At 37.0% G+C, this 17486-nt stretch overlaps 1 protein-coding gene across 2 annotated transcripts in view; it reads right to left on the reverse strand.

Annotated features, from left to right (window-relative positions):
- Positions 1 to 17486, reverse strand: part of Taf4b (TATA-box binding protein associated factor 4b) — a 115193-nt gene that overhangs the window by 25035 nt on the left and 72672 nt on the right. Inside the window, exons 14-15 of one of the 2 annotated variants that reach the window (XR_004768374.1) lie at positions 13742 to 13846; positions 5801 to 5878 (exon numbers count right to left, since the gene is read on the reverse strand). Coding sequence is in view for 1 of the 2 variants with exons in the window: in XM_027404368.2 (XP_027260169.1) it covers positions 13742 to 13846 (105 nt within the window). In the remaining variant the exon portion in view is untranslated. The remainder of the gene's footprint in view (positions 1 to 5800; positions 5879 to 13741; positions 13847 to 17486) is intronic. The other variant, XM_027404368.2, reaches the window with a different exon arrangement.

Below are 17486 nucleotides of genomic sequence, written 5' to 3' on the forward strand. Positions count from 1 at the left end.
TATTGCCAGAGTCCTCTATAGCAGTACATGGTAAACAACTAAAACCTCCTTGAATAACACAGTCTAAACTAAATCAAGCATCAATTACCTTCTCTGTGGTCCCTAGTAGGGTAGTACAGCTTCAGGAAAGTCTAGGAATCTTAGATGAAAATATCTTGATTCTGCCTCAACTTGGTATGCCAGACTTTGCTGATTCCCCAAAGAAGGCCTTACCCCTCTAAGGTATGGATTGGGGGGGGGTCTTTGGTTAGTATTTAAATTGAAAAATAATTTTAATAAAAAAATCAAAAGAATGGCCAGGTAGTGCATGCCTTTGATCCCAGCACTCGGGAGGCAGAGGCAGGCAGATCTCTGTGAGTTCAAGGCCAGCCTGTTCTACAAGACCTAGTTCCAGGACCGCCTCCAAAGCCACAGAAAAACCCTGTCTCAAAAATCCAAGAAGAGAAGAAAGAAAAAACCAGTCTGATCCTAAAATATATGAAAATTTAAGAGAGCCATGGTAGTTCCAACACTTCACAGTAAAAAAACGTTAAAGAATTCACATTTTTCAATTTCAAGACTTACTATAAAAGTTACAGTAATGAAGTAATCAAATGAAGCATAAAGATGAGGTAAAACCAACAGGTCAAAAGTAACTCTGACAATTAACTGAGTCTGAAAAGGTTGCCGAGAACCGTCAATGGGAAAAAAATGGTCTTTATAAAACTGATGCCAGACAAACTGGATATCAATGGCCAGGGAAACAGTTCAATGGCTTGCTGAACCATCAGAGAGGTTTCTTCCTGAAGCAGTTAAGAACAAATACAGAGACTCACAGCCAATGTGCAGAGTGACAGACTTTGGAACACTCAGCCCTAAAGAGTATGTCTCTATCAAATCCCTCTCCTTGGGGGATCGGGAACCCTGAGGAAAAGGAGGCAGAAATAATAAGAGCCATCGTAATGGAGGACACAAGGAAACAAGGCCTTCTAAACACTGCAGGACTGATGCACATATGAACTCACAGATACCATGGCACTTGATAACCACTCGACAGTGAAGTATTATTTTTCTCAGAGGGAGTCTCACTAGGGAAACCACTCTTAGGAACAGTTCCATGCCCACCAAGAGATGGCAAACACAAAATAAACTCAATTTAGAGGTTCTTTGTTCCATAATGTTGTGCCAGGGCTTTTTTTTTTTTTAAATCTTATAGGTCCTCTGCATATATTACTGTTCCCAGTGTTGTGTTTTTAAAGGGATTCCTGTGTTTGTGTGTGTGAACGTGGGTCTCTGTATATTTCTTTGGCTTTTTCTTCTGTTTGTTTTGTCTTATTCCAACTTATTTTATTGTACTTTATCATTCCTTAGATGTCTGCTTGTTTTCTGAGAAAAGACAAAAAGGGTATGGACTTGATGGGAGGGGATGTGGGGAGGAACTGGGAGGATTTAGGAAGGGAAACTAAAATCACAATATACATGAAGAAAATCTATTTTCAATAAAAGAGAAAAAGTAATGATTTTTAATTACTAATTCATTCATTCTGTTTGTGTTTGCATATAAGCACACCATGGCACATGTGTGGATGCTGGAGGACAACTCAGAGGGTAGGTATGAGTTCTCTTCTTCCACAAAGTAGGTCCTGGGTATTGAACTCAGCTCATCAGGCCTAACACACTTGCTGAACAATCTCCCTAGCCTAGAATGAATTTGATGTGACTCACAGTAAATCAAACAAACCAAAGATAAGGTAAACATAAGGGCCAGAATGTATTAACCTTTAAGATGTTAAAAACAGATATAAATCTTTGTAGAATTGTACTAGATAATACAACCTTTGCTCAACAATGCATGGGATGAACTCACCAGAAAAATGCAGGATCCTCAAAGCATAAACAATCAAATCAAGACTAGAATGGACTTTATTTCCACAAAATAGATGGATGAATGGTCAGTGAGCACATGAAAACATATTTACCATCTTTAGTCATCAGGGAAATGCAAAACAAATCCACAAGTGAGATATACTTCCCACTCACTAAGACAGCTATGGCTTTAAAATGCAAATGATAGTAGGCAGTATCAAGGAGAAACTGGAACCATCCTGCATTGTAAATGACATGTACAATCACCAAGAAAAGCAGTTTGTCAGCTCCTCAAACATACAAAATTTTTAGTCCCAAAGCTGATGACTAGCTGCTAATAGCTGAATAGCTAATAGCTTATAGATAATGGCCACTGTTAGTTGTGACAAATGTGTTCAAGGGTTAGAGTTGTGATAAGTACACTGTGTGGAGAAAATACTGACAAGTACTGAGTTGTACACTATAAAATGGTGAATCATCTCTGCCCAATATATCAACACCTGAAGCAGGTGGGAGAGCTGTAAGGGCAGGAGAGCTGCCCCTGCCTGCCACCGGCTGCAACACTCAGGAGAGGAGCACAATGGAGTCAACCCCATTGGTGGAGGTGTAGGTAAGGCAGTCCTGAAGTTGTAAGCAGAGGAGAACTGTCCTTATTACCCATCTGTCATGTGGCAGCATGGGTGGGGGAAAAATGCGTCTCCCACACCTCCTACCAATTTCTGAGGCAGGTGTGAGAGCTTGCCCTGGGTCATATGTTTGGCAGAGCTGCCCTGCCCCTCATCAGCTGTAGAACTCAAAAGAGTGGCCCCTATGCCATGTCTGCATAACACAATAGAGCTGACCCTGAAGGTGTAGGTATGGGAGATCTGACCCTGAGGGCATGAAAGCAGGAGAACTGGCCCTGCCCCTTGCTCATCATTGCAGGGGGTGAACGCACCAAAACAATGCAGGAGAGCTCACCCTAGTGGTAAGGATAAGGGAGAGCTGGAGGGCTGACCAACCTTGCAACTACCCCTGAACAGACTGGCCCAGCAGACCCAAAGCTGCAGGATCCCTACAACACAGGGCAACAGCAGGATGACCAAGAGGAGTCCCAGTGAGAACCCAACATTGATAGTGTAGTAGAAACCAGAGGCTTTGAACCAGACCAATAACTCTCTGCAATGAACACTTGCAAATAAAGATATATGGATAAAAGGTTTACCGAATGTCTCACTGTGTTACCACAGCTTCCATGAGGAGATTTAATTTTTTCCCTTCTCTTTTTTTCCTTTTTCTCTTAAATTTTTTTTGGGGGTAGTTGCAAGGGCAGAGGGTGGATATGATGGGATAGGGAATTGAATGGGATGGAAATGCATGATGTGAAAGACACAAAGAATAAATAAAAAGGAAAATAGTGAATTTACTGTTCATAAATAAAATATCAACAACCCTTCAAACTAAAAATTTGTAGGTATTGCAAAGTCCAAACAAAAAATAAATTCAAATAAACATTTCATTTCAAAATCAAATTATATTCTCATAGTCAATACTTTGTAATTCTTGTGGATAAAGTAAAAAATAGGAGTTCTAATGTCACAAAGCACATCTAAAGTAGATTCACTGTTCTTTATGGAAACCTATTTTTACTTTATAACTGGTAACATTAATTGAAAACCTGAACATATAATTTGGTCAAATAGCACAGGGAACTTAACTGTCATTTTAATTTAAGGAAAGCCACACTAATACTTATTACAGATAATTCTATAAAGAAGGAATTTATGCTTTTTTTTTTTTGGTTTTTTTCAAGACAGGGTTTCTCTGTATTGCTTTGGAGCCTATGCTGGCACTCGCTCTGGAGAACAGGCTGGACTCAAACTCACAGAGATCTGCCTGCCTCTGCCTCCCGAGTGCTGGGATTAAAGGCATGTGCCACCAATGCCCGTTGGAATTTATGCTTTTTAAAATCACTAAAGTGTGAGCCAAGTAGCTGCATAAAAGTAGGAAACAAAGCATTAAGGGATACTCCCAACAATATAGTGAGTTAAGTGAGACTGCCACAACATAAGACTAGTATTAGTCTAAATTACAGAAAATGTATGCATATAAGAAGATACACAACATTTCAAGAAATGCTTCTGGGATCCTGAAAGCTCACAGAAATAAATTTAAAGCTATGCAATTTTAAGCAAGCAACTTTCTCAGCATAAGCTTACCATTAAGCTAACTTTAATGAACACACTTTCAAAGAAAAAATTACAATGTAAGTTCTTAAATGTTACCTATAAACAGCATGTGCCCTCAGGAGAACCTTACCCAGAATACTTAATGTAGCAATAGAGTGCTAACAATGAAACACTCAAGAGCAGAAAGGATTCCTAAAGGCTCATAGACCACTCCAAGATGTCTCAGCTTTTATTTCCCTACACACACCAATATTCAGTTTAATCATAAGCATCTAATGGTCAACTGCTAAAAAGGAACATAATACTTTCACCATTTGTCTGTGTCCATGTCATAGTTCTAAGTTAATTCCAGAACACAAATCCAGCACTGCTTCAAAACAAGAAACCCAACTTTCAGATGATTACATTCCAAGAAAAGGAAAACTGTGTTGTGTTTTTCTCATCACTGTACATAACCCATGTTTCCCTTTTAAGTCAATCTGGCAGTCCTATGCCACTCAATTTTTAAAATTATATTTATTTATTTATTCATTCACTCACTGAGGAGAAGGGGCATGCTCAGGTAACTCCTGTGTAGGTTAGAGGACAAATTGTAGAAATAGGCTTTCTCCTTCCATCAGGTTTGATTGCAGGCAGTTACCTATTAAGCAATCTCATTGGCTTAAAAAAATTAATAATGAACATTCATTTTTACTATCAATTCTATTTCTGACATTTGAAAGAATAAAATCAAAACCATGGCCAAAAATTTAATTACAAAAGGGATCACACATTATATTAGAAACTAAACATACTTAAAGGCACAGAGAGGGGTAAATTATACAATGAAATGTATAAAGTAGCACTTAATGACTTGGGAAGTGTATAGATTAGATCAATAAATTAAAAAGTAGGCTACCAAAGACAACATAACAAAATGAATTTTGTTAAGTCATGACAGAAGCTGAGAGTGGTAGTATAAATATGCCTATAGCATTCAGTAGATGAAAGCAAGAAGACCAGAAGCTTAAGGCCACTACACTTATACAGCAGATTCAAGGCCAGCCTGGACTACATGATATCCTGTTTCAAAACAAAACAAAAAACCCAACTAACAGAATAAGGATAACTCTTAATTTCTCATAATAAAACTTTTCTAGATAAAAGTAAAAATTTTAACTTTAAACATTAAAATGAAATAGGAAAGGAAGCTAAAAGAAAAGAAGAAACAGTTGGGCAGTGGTGGCGTACTCCTTTGATGACAGCACTCAGGAGGCAGAGGCAGGATGATCTCTGTGAGTTTGAGAGCAGCGTGGTCTACAAGAGCTAGTACCAGGACAGCTTCCCAAGCCACAGAGAAACCCTGTCTCAAAAACAAAACAAACAAACAAACAAACAAAAAAACAAAAAGAAAAGAAAAGAAAAAAGAAGAAACAATCTAAGGACTTCAAAGGTAAATGGCAAAAGGAAAGTGCTCTGAGAAAAGTAAGAATGAATGGTTTGCTGGGAACAAGACAGGATTTAGCACAGTTACTAACAAGTGACACCATAGAAGAAAGCAGGCTCAGAGAAGGACAGCCTCCATACTTTATCAGAGAAGGAGTATGCTGCCTTTAAATCCAAATGCACCTCTTCTTTTTGATGGCAATGGCTAGTTGTTATTTTTTTTTATCTTAAAAAAAAAGGCACTTCAACATGATCTATGACATTCAATCCCTGAGAAATTCACCAAGAATTTTGGTGGGATTAATATTTATCATACATGTATCTTTCCAAAATGTCTATAGGAGCGGTTACTTCTTGCTTACCAGATAAGTCAACATGGTATCCAGTGCTGGCTGGCATGTGTGTTCAGGCCAGTCTTACACATAAGGCTTCAGGTAACCCTGAGAATAGATGAGACTAATGAAGGCACATTGCTACCTGGCTGCAAAAAAAAAAAAAAAAAGAAAAGAAAAAAAGGAAAAAAAAAAAGAAAGAAAGAAACACAAAAGTCTTTACTCAAAAGGTATGAAGAAAAGAAGGATGTGCCAGATAAGTCCCTGTGTGTTACAAGCTAGGGGCTGCACTCTTTTTCTTCTTTAACAAAATCACATGTAGGACAACTGTAATTCAAATGACATTAGGATTAAAGGTATGACAATCCATTGTGACTCTCAGTAGTCATCATGACTGTTTTTCTCAGGTCTCTGATTATGGCTCTACAATCCTTCAGGAGACAGTTAAACATATTAGTAGGTAGTTGTTAACTCTAGTGGCTTCCACTTGTTTCTTCATTTCCATGGACCAGTGAACCAATATGGAAATCTGAAAGTTGTTGAACTTATCCATTAAAACTATTCATTCTAGAAATGTGGAAATGTGCAAAGGACTAAGGCCTAAACTTACCCTGAATACAACAGTACTTTGGGTCTTCTAGATTTCATGTAAGATTTGGAACCAATGCCTAACAATTCCTTAAAAGTCCAATTATTTCCTTCTCTGATGCACATTCACCCTTCATATGGTTTCAAGTCCAAAGGAAAAAGAGATTAAAATATAAGTTTCTAGCTGTGTTGCATGATCTGTCTTCAAGAAGAACTGGTTTTCTTTTCACTTAAAGGTCTTCAGGTCGCCAGGTGGTGGTGGCTCACACCTTTAATCCCAGTGCTTTTGAAGCAGAAGCAAGTGGCTTTCTGTGAGTTCAAGGTTAGCCTGGTCTACAGAGAAAGTTCCAGGACAGCCAGAATTGTTATACAGAGAAACCCTGTCTTGAACTCCCCCTCCCAAAAAAAGTCTGCAGGTCTGTGAACTGGCTTATGTCTGTGCGTTGACTGACTTTACCAAATTAATCCAAGTCATACTTTTGGTCATCAGACCTAGAAGACTCTTGTTCATAAAAGTCAAGGACGACTTAATAGGCTGCTTATTAATTTCATACCTGTGAATTCTCAGAATCTATGTAGCTCAAACTATAGTGACTACTGTATTGGCTTTGCTGGTCATTAAAGTCACTATATTCATCTGTCTTTTATCACCTGGATCCCATTACTACCAATAAGTTCAAGGAACCTAGTCTGGCAGTGCAAACTCCTACCATCATTATTAGCATAAAGCAAAGAGACAGAACTTTTCAAGGATGCTGAGCCTTCCAACAAGTACATATTCTCAAGAGAACCAACTCCTACCAAGTTATCCTCTGACCTCCACATGCATGCCATAGCATGCACACGGGCATATATCATAAAGGAGTAAGTTTCTTTTTAAAGTATCCTCTAGATCTACCCATAAGACAAGTGATGAATTCTAATATAAAAAATCCCCTCTAGAATCTTAATCCCTTCAGCCTCTATAAAAACTTGCAATATACAAATATTACAAGTTACTTAGAATTAATTCTATTCCCTATTCTGTTTTGCATCTAGACATCTAGACGTCTAATCTAGCTTTAAGTCAACCAACTGAAAACCTGCTCAAGCCACTTCTAGCCCACTGCCATAAACCTTCTGTCAGAAATCGCTGCTTAGTAAGCGTCTATCAATGAATTTGGCCTGATCCAATCTACAGATTCCTCACCATTTCAGATCCATTCTCACACTATCTCTTGGGCAATGGCAGGCAAAACCTATCTCTTAGAATGGCCAGGGCCAGTTCTAAGGAAGATCAGTTACCCTTTGCAAGACAACCACCCTAAGAGAAGCCAAAACAGATTCCTTGGGAGACTAACCTCCTTCACACAGGGCCAGAAGGATTGGTTTAAATGCTATGCAGCACTGAGGCATTCAAGGTACCCAGTTAATAGGAATCTACCTACATTCCCATCCCAATGTTTAGCATCCCATCCTTTCCCCCAAAGTGTTAAACGTTAATACTACACAGCTGGAAATTCAATTTGAGTTGTAACTCAAATCCTTGTAGACTTTAGATTTGGTTTCAAGAACTCTGTGCCTTTGGCTACAAAAGATAAAAGTTTCTTTTAGGGCAACCAAGGGCTCTAACTTCCTTTTGCAGTTTCTGAGCTCAGAATTTAAAGCTTCTTTCTTCTTTTAGTCCTATAGTATACTTTGAAGAGAACAATCTATGCCATTATTCTTGTTTTTGTTACTGCAGACTTGGCTCTCTACAAACTTGATTCCTTATTTGTAGTGTGCAAAGTGTAAATGTACCTTCTTTGCCACTGAATGTCATCTGTGCCTCTTGTTGTCTAATTAGACCAGAGAACCAATTTTATAAAACCCAGAACTAACTCAAGAACTTATCCTTAAGGTTCTACTCCTTTACAGCTATTTTATGGCACATATTTCTGACTAATACTTAGTAAAAGAACGTTAACTATTATTGCAAACCAGAAGCTATATGAGAAAAGGAATTATGGGAAGCACAGTACCAATTTAGCAATATAATACAATGTCAGCTATCATCTTCACCTTTTTCTTTCTTAAATATTTTTGGAGTATTCCTACTTTAAAATTCGTAACTCTCCTATTCATTGCTTATATCTTCAAAACACTGTGTGTGTGCATGTATGTATGCACATGAAAATGCACACATATATGTGTAAGCAGAGAAGGTCAGAGGACTGCTTCTGGGTGTCAGTTCTAGCCTTTTACCTTGTTGAGGTGGGGTTTCTCTCATCACTGCTGCTGCTGCTTTAAGTACTCCAGGGTAGCTGTCTACCCAACAAAATTCCACTGGATGTCTTTGTCTCCATCACATTGTAGGTAGGAGTGCTAAGATTATAGATGTGTGCCACCACATCAGGCTCTTTGTTTTGCTTTGTTTTTAATGTGAGTCCTGGCAGATCAAACTCAGGTCATTATGCTTCGAATACTGGTACCAGCTCAAATATTTCCCTAGTCCTTATTGCTTATTTTGGTCACTACTTTCTTTCTCAAAAAAATTTTTTTTTAAGAATTATCATTTATTTTTATGTACATGAGGAACACTCAGAAAACTGGTCTTGGTAGCCTGATGAAAACAGATGGCAGTAAAAAAGTAGCAACTATCTGTGCCCCTTAAGGAAATAAAAAATTAAATCTGGACTTTTCATGTCAATAGTTTTCTAGTTAAATGACTCATGTACCTTTGAAGAATCAATGAGCAATGGAATCGATTGCTCTCAGTGTCCTGATGTTCCCCCCTACTTAGTATGGGTACATCAATGTTGGATAGAACTCTACTCAACTTTGCACCATCAAGGTCTTTTCAAGACATAACATCTAGCCTCTCTTGAATTCTTTTTTGGCTATTAGCAGGAAACCTATGCTGAACATTTTCTGTGTGCTTCTGTAAAATGAAGTGCACCATTTCTAGGGACTAAAAGCTGGCTTTTACTGCCAAAGTACAGAAATAAAAGGAATGAGAGGTGGAAAGGAATACTGCTGTAAAGATAAGCAGAGTGGGGGCTATCTATTTCACAGATTTCTTCCTAAAACCAAAATAGTTCTAGGACTCCAATCAGCAATTCTCTATTAAGTGCCTACAACATGCTAAGACACTGGTTTTGAATACAGTATCGCAAGGAATAAGAAAGGGAAATTTGTTCCATTATGATTCTGAGAATTTTTTCCCCAAAATTAGTGCAATGTCTAAGAGAGTTAGGACTATTAATGGGACTTCAAATATTTTTCTCTTTTTCAGAAGAATTAAAATTGATTTCTTTTTTCTGGTTGAGGCTATAACTCAGTGGTAGAGTACCTGCCTAGTATACACAAAGCCCTGGGTTCAATTGCTTGGGGGGAGGTAATTAATTCATTAAAGATTTTAAAATAGCAAGCACTCAATACTAATTTATCTATAAATCAATGTTAATTACTTTATTCAGCTATCTAAGGGGTCAGGAACTAATTGTCCAACATACAATGCATTTTATTACTTTTGTACTACTTTAATACTGATTTATAAGTAACTTTCAATTTTTCTTCAAACAGGCTCAGTTAACTTCTTATATATATAAAATTGTATGATGCTTGCCACTTTAAGACAGTGGTGAGATCAGGCCATGCTTCCCTGAAGGTTCTTCCTAACAGAGAGTTGAGAAAACAAAACTCTCTGTCCTGTGTCCTAATAGCAGCCCCTGACTTACATTACTAACCAGGTCCTGGCTCTTCCATGCTCTTGTTCACATACTCTACGTTGACCTAATTCATGTGATGTGAAATTTCCCACCAGAACCCAAAAAACTTATATTGAAAAGTCTGATACTCCCCTCCCCCTTCTATTTTCTTTTCTCTTACTCTTGCTCTTTATGAAGTTGCTCTCCCGGCTTTCAAAAGAAGCTGCTGTTTCCATTTAAGACCCTCATCATGCTTTGGACTCCCACATATGCTGTGCCATTTACTGTTTAATGCTTCACCTCCCACCTTGAGGCCCCATCACAGCCTGGAGGGCCTTTCTCCAAATAAACCTCATTCCTGAAAGAAATCATGTATTAGCTTTCCCTTTCCCTGGAATGACTGCTGTTGTTTTATCATTATTTCTTTGTTATTATATTTAACATATAACAGATGCAAAAAAAAAATTCTGTTAAACCCTGGTGTATCTTTGTATTTTTAATTTAAAATACAGTAGAGTCTAATAAGATCATCTCATTGTCCATATGACTAGAGGTGTTTAGTAGGGTAGAACTATATATATGACTTTTGTGTTTTGGAGCCTAGGTATGGGTACCCAAAAATGACAAAGAAAACAAGTAGAAAGGATTCTTAAATATGATTCATTTATACCATCATCATTCATTTATCCTTACTTTTATTGCTGTTTCTTCATTCATAACCTTTTAAAAATCTTCTTCTTCCTACCTAAGCTATCACTCCTAACCAAACTACCCTAAAATAACTTGGAAACAAGTCAGAGTTAGGTGGAAAATAAGTTACTACAATCACTAATATTAACAGGACCCTAAGTTTTATTCTAAAATGTTCTATCTGAATACCTAACAGAAAGTGCTGTATTTTTGCATTTTTTTTTGTACAGTGTTTTTTTTTTTTTTTTTTTTTTTTTTTTCCCCTCTACATGGTATGTTGCCATCTTGGACTTTACTAGCCATTGCCACAGCTAGTAAAGGGAGATAAGGAGTGTCACAAATCCCTAATCTCGAATTCCCTGTCACAGGTGGGGCATCTTAAAAGATACTAGATTATACAAGAGTAAGGTCAATAGAAAGCATAGCTTCATGATGCAGCTTCTAAGAGAAAGTCACCATCCATTATGGGATAGAACTTTGAGATGATGTAGCTGTTTCAGGACTCTGTAACTCCTCACCTGTGCTGTGTAAGCAAGCCCACTAAGCTCATTGGTCTCCACAAGCTGAACTTTGGTGAACTGTACTTTGATCTGTCGTTGGTACCCAACTGGAAAGGACAGATATTTGTTTCTCTCCAGGAAAAATTAAGTCAACACAGACAAATCACATAAACTGACTTTCACATTGGAACATTAAAGGCACATTCATTTCTTACCAAAGACCTGAAGACATAAATATATAATGAAGGAAAGACATGTAAAAATATATTGGGGCTGGTGAGATGGCATACATGGAGACCTAAATTCATTCCCAGAACCTGAATAAAGGTGGAATTAAAGGGCCAACTCTATCGAGATCTCTTCTGTCCTCCACAGTAATGCTGTGTCATGTGCACATACATATACATACATACTAAGTAAATTTAAAAATAAATCTTACAAGAAATCAGGATTTAATATCTCTAAAATTTGCAACAAAGTCAAATGAGATTAAAGTGAGGGCCTACAGCACTGGTTCTCAACCTGTGAGTCATAACCCTTTGAGGTCTAATGATCCTTTCACAGAGGTTGCATATCAGATATCCTGCATATGAGATATTTGCCTTACAATTCATAACAGTAGCAAAAGTAAAGTTATGAAGTAGCAGCAAAAATAATTGTATGGTTGAGTCACCACAACATGAGGTACTGTATTAAAGGGTTGCGACATTAGGAAGGTTGAGATCCACTGACCTAGAGTTTAATGGTCAGCATTTCAAACTCGCCCTGAGCCATCTGAGCTAAAACAATGATAATTCTATTATGATGACAAAGATAAACTATTAAGCACTTACTTGACACAAAAGGAAAAAGTATAGTAATAAGGCCTGTTCATAGCCATATACTTAATGAAATATCATGCTCCATCTTGATAATTATACAGACTTATGTACATATGAGCAAAAAACCAAAGGGTAGTGGGTTGGTTGCCCAATGCTAGGAAAGTAGAAAATAATTTCTCTGCTGAACTAGCTTTATCATATGTTTCAATATATTAGGATCTGAAACATTGAGGACATTAAGCTGTCAAATAAGCCAGTAGTGAAAGGAAGAATACTGTCTAATTCCACTTATGAGTAGTCAAATTTATAGAAGCATAAAAGCAAAGTGGAGTGAGGTTTACAAGGGACTTAGGGAATGGAGAGATATGGAATTGTTAAATCAGTATAGTGTTTTAGTCTTACAAGATATAAAAGTATTTGTGATCTTTCAATAATGTGAATATGTTTAATACTAATTACCTATACATTTAAAATGGTTCAGACAGTATCTAAAAACAGGTTTCAGGAATAAAATATTAATAGATAAACAGGAGCCAAGATGTATCTCACTGACAGACTATGTGGCGCTCTCAATGTAATCTATAGAACTAACAATAATAACAAACTAAAATATATACCAGAAGAATAGTCTTTTGTATTGCCCAGTAAAATAGTCGGTAGCCTATTAAACCTCATGGTCATATAAAAGTTGAGAATTTTCTTCCTTATGCCAGCTAGCTTCATTTCAGAACTAAACAACAAATGTAACAGACACAAAACATTTTTACTTATAACAAATTCTACTAGGACAGGTACACAATGTGCATAAATGATCCTAATACAAATGAATTCAATTCAAAATTGTATTTGATAAAAGTGGCATTTCAAATCAGTAAGTTAAGAATTAAGGAGATAAAACCAAATGCACATTAACAACCTTCCCCACCCTTGAGATAAATTTGCTATATAAGCAAGGCTGGCTGTTAACTCCTGGCTCCACTGAGACTGTAGGTATGCACTATTACCATGGCTAAATGACATTTCAGCTCTTATTTAGAGATTTAGAAATAAATTTAAACCAAATTTATCTTTTTTTGAGAGGAAAGATTCAATCAATCTCAGTTCCAGAGAGGTCAATTCATCAGAACAGGGAAAACATGGTAGAGTAGAGAAGTTCGCTACACTGAGCCAGAAAGAAACACTGGATAAATGTAGTGAGTATATACTGCTCTTGCAGAAGAACCAAGTTCAGTTTTTAGTGCCCATGTCAGATGGTTCAAAACCACCTGTAACACAAGCTCCAGGGGAGCTGACACCTTCTGTCCACTACAGTCATCTATATTCACAGGCACCAAAATGCACACACATACATACACACACATGTGCTTGCACACATGTCAAAACTAAGTATTTACAAATGTTAGAATACAGAGATTTTTAAAAATGGGTAATACTCAGTATACCTGGAGAGAATGACTACAAAGGAGGACAGAATATGTAACAATGAAGCTGAAAGAACACACATTTTTTTTTTTTAGAAAAAAAAAAACTGGCAAAATTTAAAAATTTAAATTTAAAAATAAAATTGGCAAAGAAGAATTTCAAGAAAAGTTTGGTAGCATATAGAGCAGGATAGACTATTTCCATGTCTTGTATCTTTTGTTTTCTTTTTGACTTATTTTCTGTACATTAAAAAAATTAAATAACAAACACTTCTATCAGTACCTCATTTCCTGATTCTAGTGGTCTCTTCTTCCGTGGTCCAATAGCTGCAAGAGCTGTGAGATTAGCATCTCTGTATTGGATCTGGGCGAGCTCCAATTGCTGCAACTAGAAGATGGGGGAAGAAAAGAAAATACATGTTTACATAGATGCTCAGCAAGAAAGAAAATGATCATAAAACCAGATGCTGTATTTATTCCCAAATAAAATTATAGAATAAAATAAATTTTGACTCCTTTGCAGCCAAGGAGTCAAAATGTCTTGACTCCACTAACTCCTAGTCCCTGATCTTTACAAAGAAGAGATAGCTAGCTCAGGGAAGAGGGAGTGCAGACAGAAGAAAAGGAAATCAGAACAGTGCTTGTACATGACAGAGCACAGTTCTACTATGTTGTAAGACTTAGAAATTATTTTCTTAAACTTCACAAACACACTGAAAGGGTAATTCACTAACTCTCAAACAGGAAAAAATTGCACAGTGAGGGTCTAAGAGATTAGTGCAACTTCATAGAAATCACCTAATGAAGATGTAGAACCAATAATCAGAGACAAATGTTAGCACTATAAACATTTACTGTTTTTGTCCCCATGGATTTACTTTGTATTTGTCTTTGTGGTAAAAATCTTGAGTGATATAGCTTAGTCTGGAATGGCCAAAACTACACGGTACAATTTTTCAGTATTTGGGAAACAGTACAGAAGGTAACCATAAATGAGGTCTTATGAAAAAGGATTTCAAAGTGATTAAGTGTGAAAATTGTTATGTATTTTTTATAAAGACCAAGTAAAAATAAAACACCACTGCATAAGCCCTTCAGCTTTTCTAGAAGAGGGAAAATGTTCAGCTCTCATGAAAATCTTACTGATATTTAAGACATTATGTTGTTGAGACAGAATGACAGTCACATTCCAACAAGGTCAAGACAGTCTACTAAGAAAAACTTACAATGGGAGTATTCTTTAGGAACAACAACAAAAGAACAAATATGAACCAAGGTTCAAACACATTATAAAAGAAGGTAAGGATCAGAGTACTGGGACCATCTATGAGGAATGGAACACCATCAGCTAATCAAACACCAAATCAGCTCTCACCTTCATTTTAGACATCCTAGCTTCCAAAGCTGTGAAAAATAAAATACTGTTGAAAATAAGCTAAGGGGCTGGAGGGGAGGGGAGGGAGAGGGAGAATGGATTGACATGTGAAGCAGGCTTGTTTCTAATTTAAACTAATAAAAAATAATAATTTCTTGGGGGAAAAAAGAGACTATAGAGTTATAGAGGAAAAGAAAGAAAATAAGCTAAGGGAGTTTGATATAGCAGCATAAATATATTAGGTAACAATTAGTCAAAGTAAGTAAACTAAGAATTATATTCTAAACTGGGCGTTGGTGGTGCACGCCTTTAATCCCAGCACTTGGGAGGCAGAGACAGAAGGATCTCTGTGAGTTCAAGACCAGCCTGGTCTACAGAGTGAGTGCCAGGATAGGCTCCAAAGCTACACAGAGAAACCCTGTCTCTAAAAACCAAAAAAAAAAAAAAAAAAAAAAATCCTATTTGCTCCACAAATTACAGGACAGAAATCCTTTTAAAGCATAGGCCTTGTTAGGTAAGGGTTTTCAGAATTTGTAAGATCTTTTGTTGCTGCTGGCCTTTTAAATAAAAATTATAGTCAAGGGTCAGATGCTGCCACAATCCAGAACTTCTGTGTACCAAAAAAAAAAAAAAAAAAAAAAAAAAAAAAAGTTAATCTAGCCTGCAGCACATATCAAATAAAAGTATATTTTAAAGGCCTTCCCATAGAGATAGGGTATCTTAAAGATAGTCATATCAAATAAGGACTTCCTCCCTCCCCTGCAAAAAAGCTTTTAAACTGAACATGTAAATAACTCTTTTACTCATAATGTTTTAGAAAATCCCCACCCCAAAAACAAGCTAAAAAAATACCTAGAAACTGACCATAGTTTTAGTTGCCTCTATAGTTATAACACTTTCTCAGAAAAAAATAAAGTTTAGTACAAAGAAAAAAAATAGAAAGAAAGAAAAGAGAAAAACAAGAAAAACAGACACGACTGGAACAAGAGAAAGTTCTGGGCATAGATTTGGTATGACTGTAGTTGAAGTTGATGACAACACGAAGCTCAGAAAAAAATTCAAGAGGACTGCAAGATTATCAATGCAGAAAAGCTAAATTACCTACGAAAACAGCAGCAACAACAACAACCCCCTTCTCTCTCTCTCTCTCTCTCTCTCTCTCTCTCTCTCTCTCTCTCTCTCTCTCTCTCTCTCTCTCTCTCTCTCTGTCTCTCTCTCTCTCTCTCTGATGGCCAGCAGACAAGATGGCTTGTGTAGCATGCTTGCTGCTGAGTCTGATGACCTGAAGTGCAATCCTGTGACCCACATGGTAGAAAAGAGAACCAGCTTCCCAAGTTGTCTTCTGATCTCCACATGTGAGCTATGACTTGATAGTATGTACACACATACACATACACATACACATACACACACACACACACACACACACACACACACACACACACACACACACACACACACACACACAGGAAAAGCATACAAACAAAATCTCCCTAATTTATTGAATGCATTCAGCAGAACTGCAAGATACAAAGTTCCCACAAACAATAATAATCATCTACCCAAGTATCAGTAGAAACAGATACAATAAAATTAAATACTGGGAAATAAATTAATTATTTATAGCCATCTCATATTGTGAGGCCCTGGGTTTAATCCCTAGAACCTAACTCCCCTACCTTATACACCAAAAGGATTTTCTGCAAACTGACTCAAGGATCTAACATAGTTGCAGTAAGTATTCCTGATGAATAGAAACAAACTGATTTTTAAGATTTATATGAGGGACAGAGTTATTAATTCAAGAGAGGGCACTTGCTTAGCATACATGGAAACTATTCAGCACTGCAAAAGTAAATGCAGCTATGTAAATGTAATCACCAGGACTACAAGTAATAAATAGAACCCTGTGAGATCTCCTGGAAAGTGGGTGCTATGTAAATAATCACAAAGGATCAGAACACCTGTCAAAGACTTTTGGGGATGCCCCACCCAACACTTTTAAAATAAAGTATTTCTTTTCCATCACACACAAAATCTGTCCTTACCACCTGAATGTCTAACATTATATCCATTCAAAAAATGGAGGAGTAAGTGGACATCCATGTATAAAATAAAGTTTAAAAACATTCCATCTGGACCTGAATGTCAAATGCTACACAAAAATTAACTCAAGGTATAAAAAGCATAAACTTATATAAAAAGCACAGAGAAAACATTCATGAGTTGGGAATCTAGCAAAGACTTCTTAGATATGGCATATCTATCCATAAAAGCACTGACAAACTGATCTTCATCAAAATTAAAATCTTCTGATCTGTGACAGATACATTTAAGAAAAATAAATGCTAGTTTTATGTCAACTTGATGCAAGCTGGAGTTATTTAATGCCCCCACCAGACTGGCCTCTGGTGTATTTCCTTAACTGATGATTGACATGGAGGGCCCAATTCACTATGGGTGGTGCCACCCCTGGGCTGGTGGTCCTGGGTGCTGTAAAAAAAAGCTGCCTGAGCAAGCCATGAAGAGCAAGTCAGTATGTAATGATCCTTCAAAGCCTCTGCTTCAGTTCATACATCCAGTTTCCTGACTTGAGCTGCCACCTCAAACTCCCTTCACGATGGACCATGATTGGGATGTATATACATTTTCC

Source organism: Cricetulus griseus, chromosome 2 (assembly GCF_003668045.3).
Source record: "Cricetulus griseus strain 17A/GY chromosome 2, alternate assembly CriGri-PICRH-1.0, whole genome shotgun sequence".
NCBI lineage: Eukaryota > Metazoa > Chordata > Mammalia > Rodentia > Cricetidae > Cricetulus > Cricetulus griseus.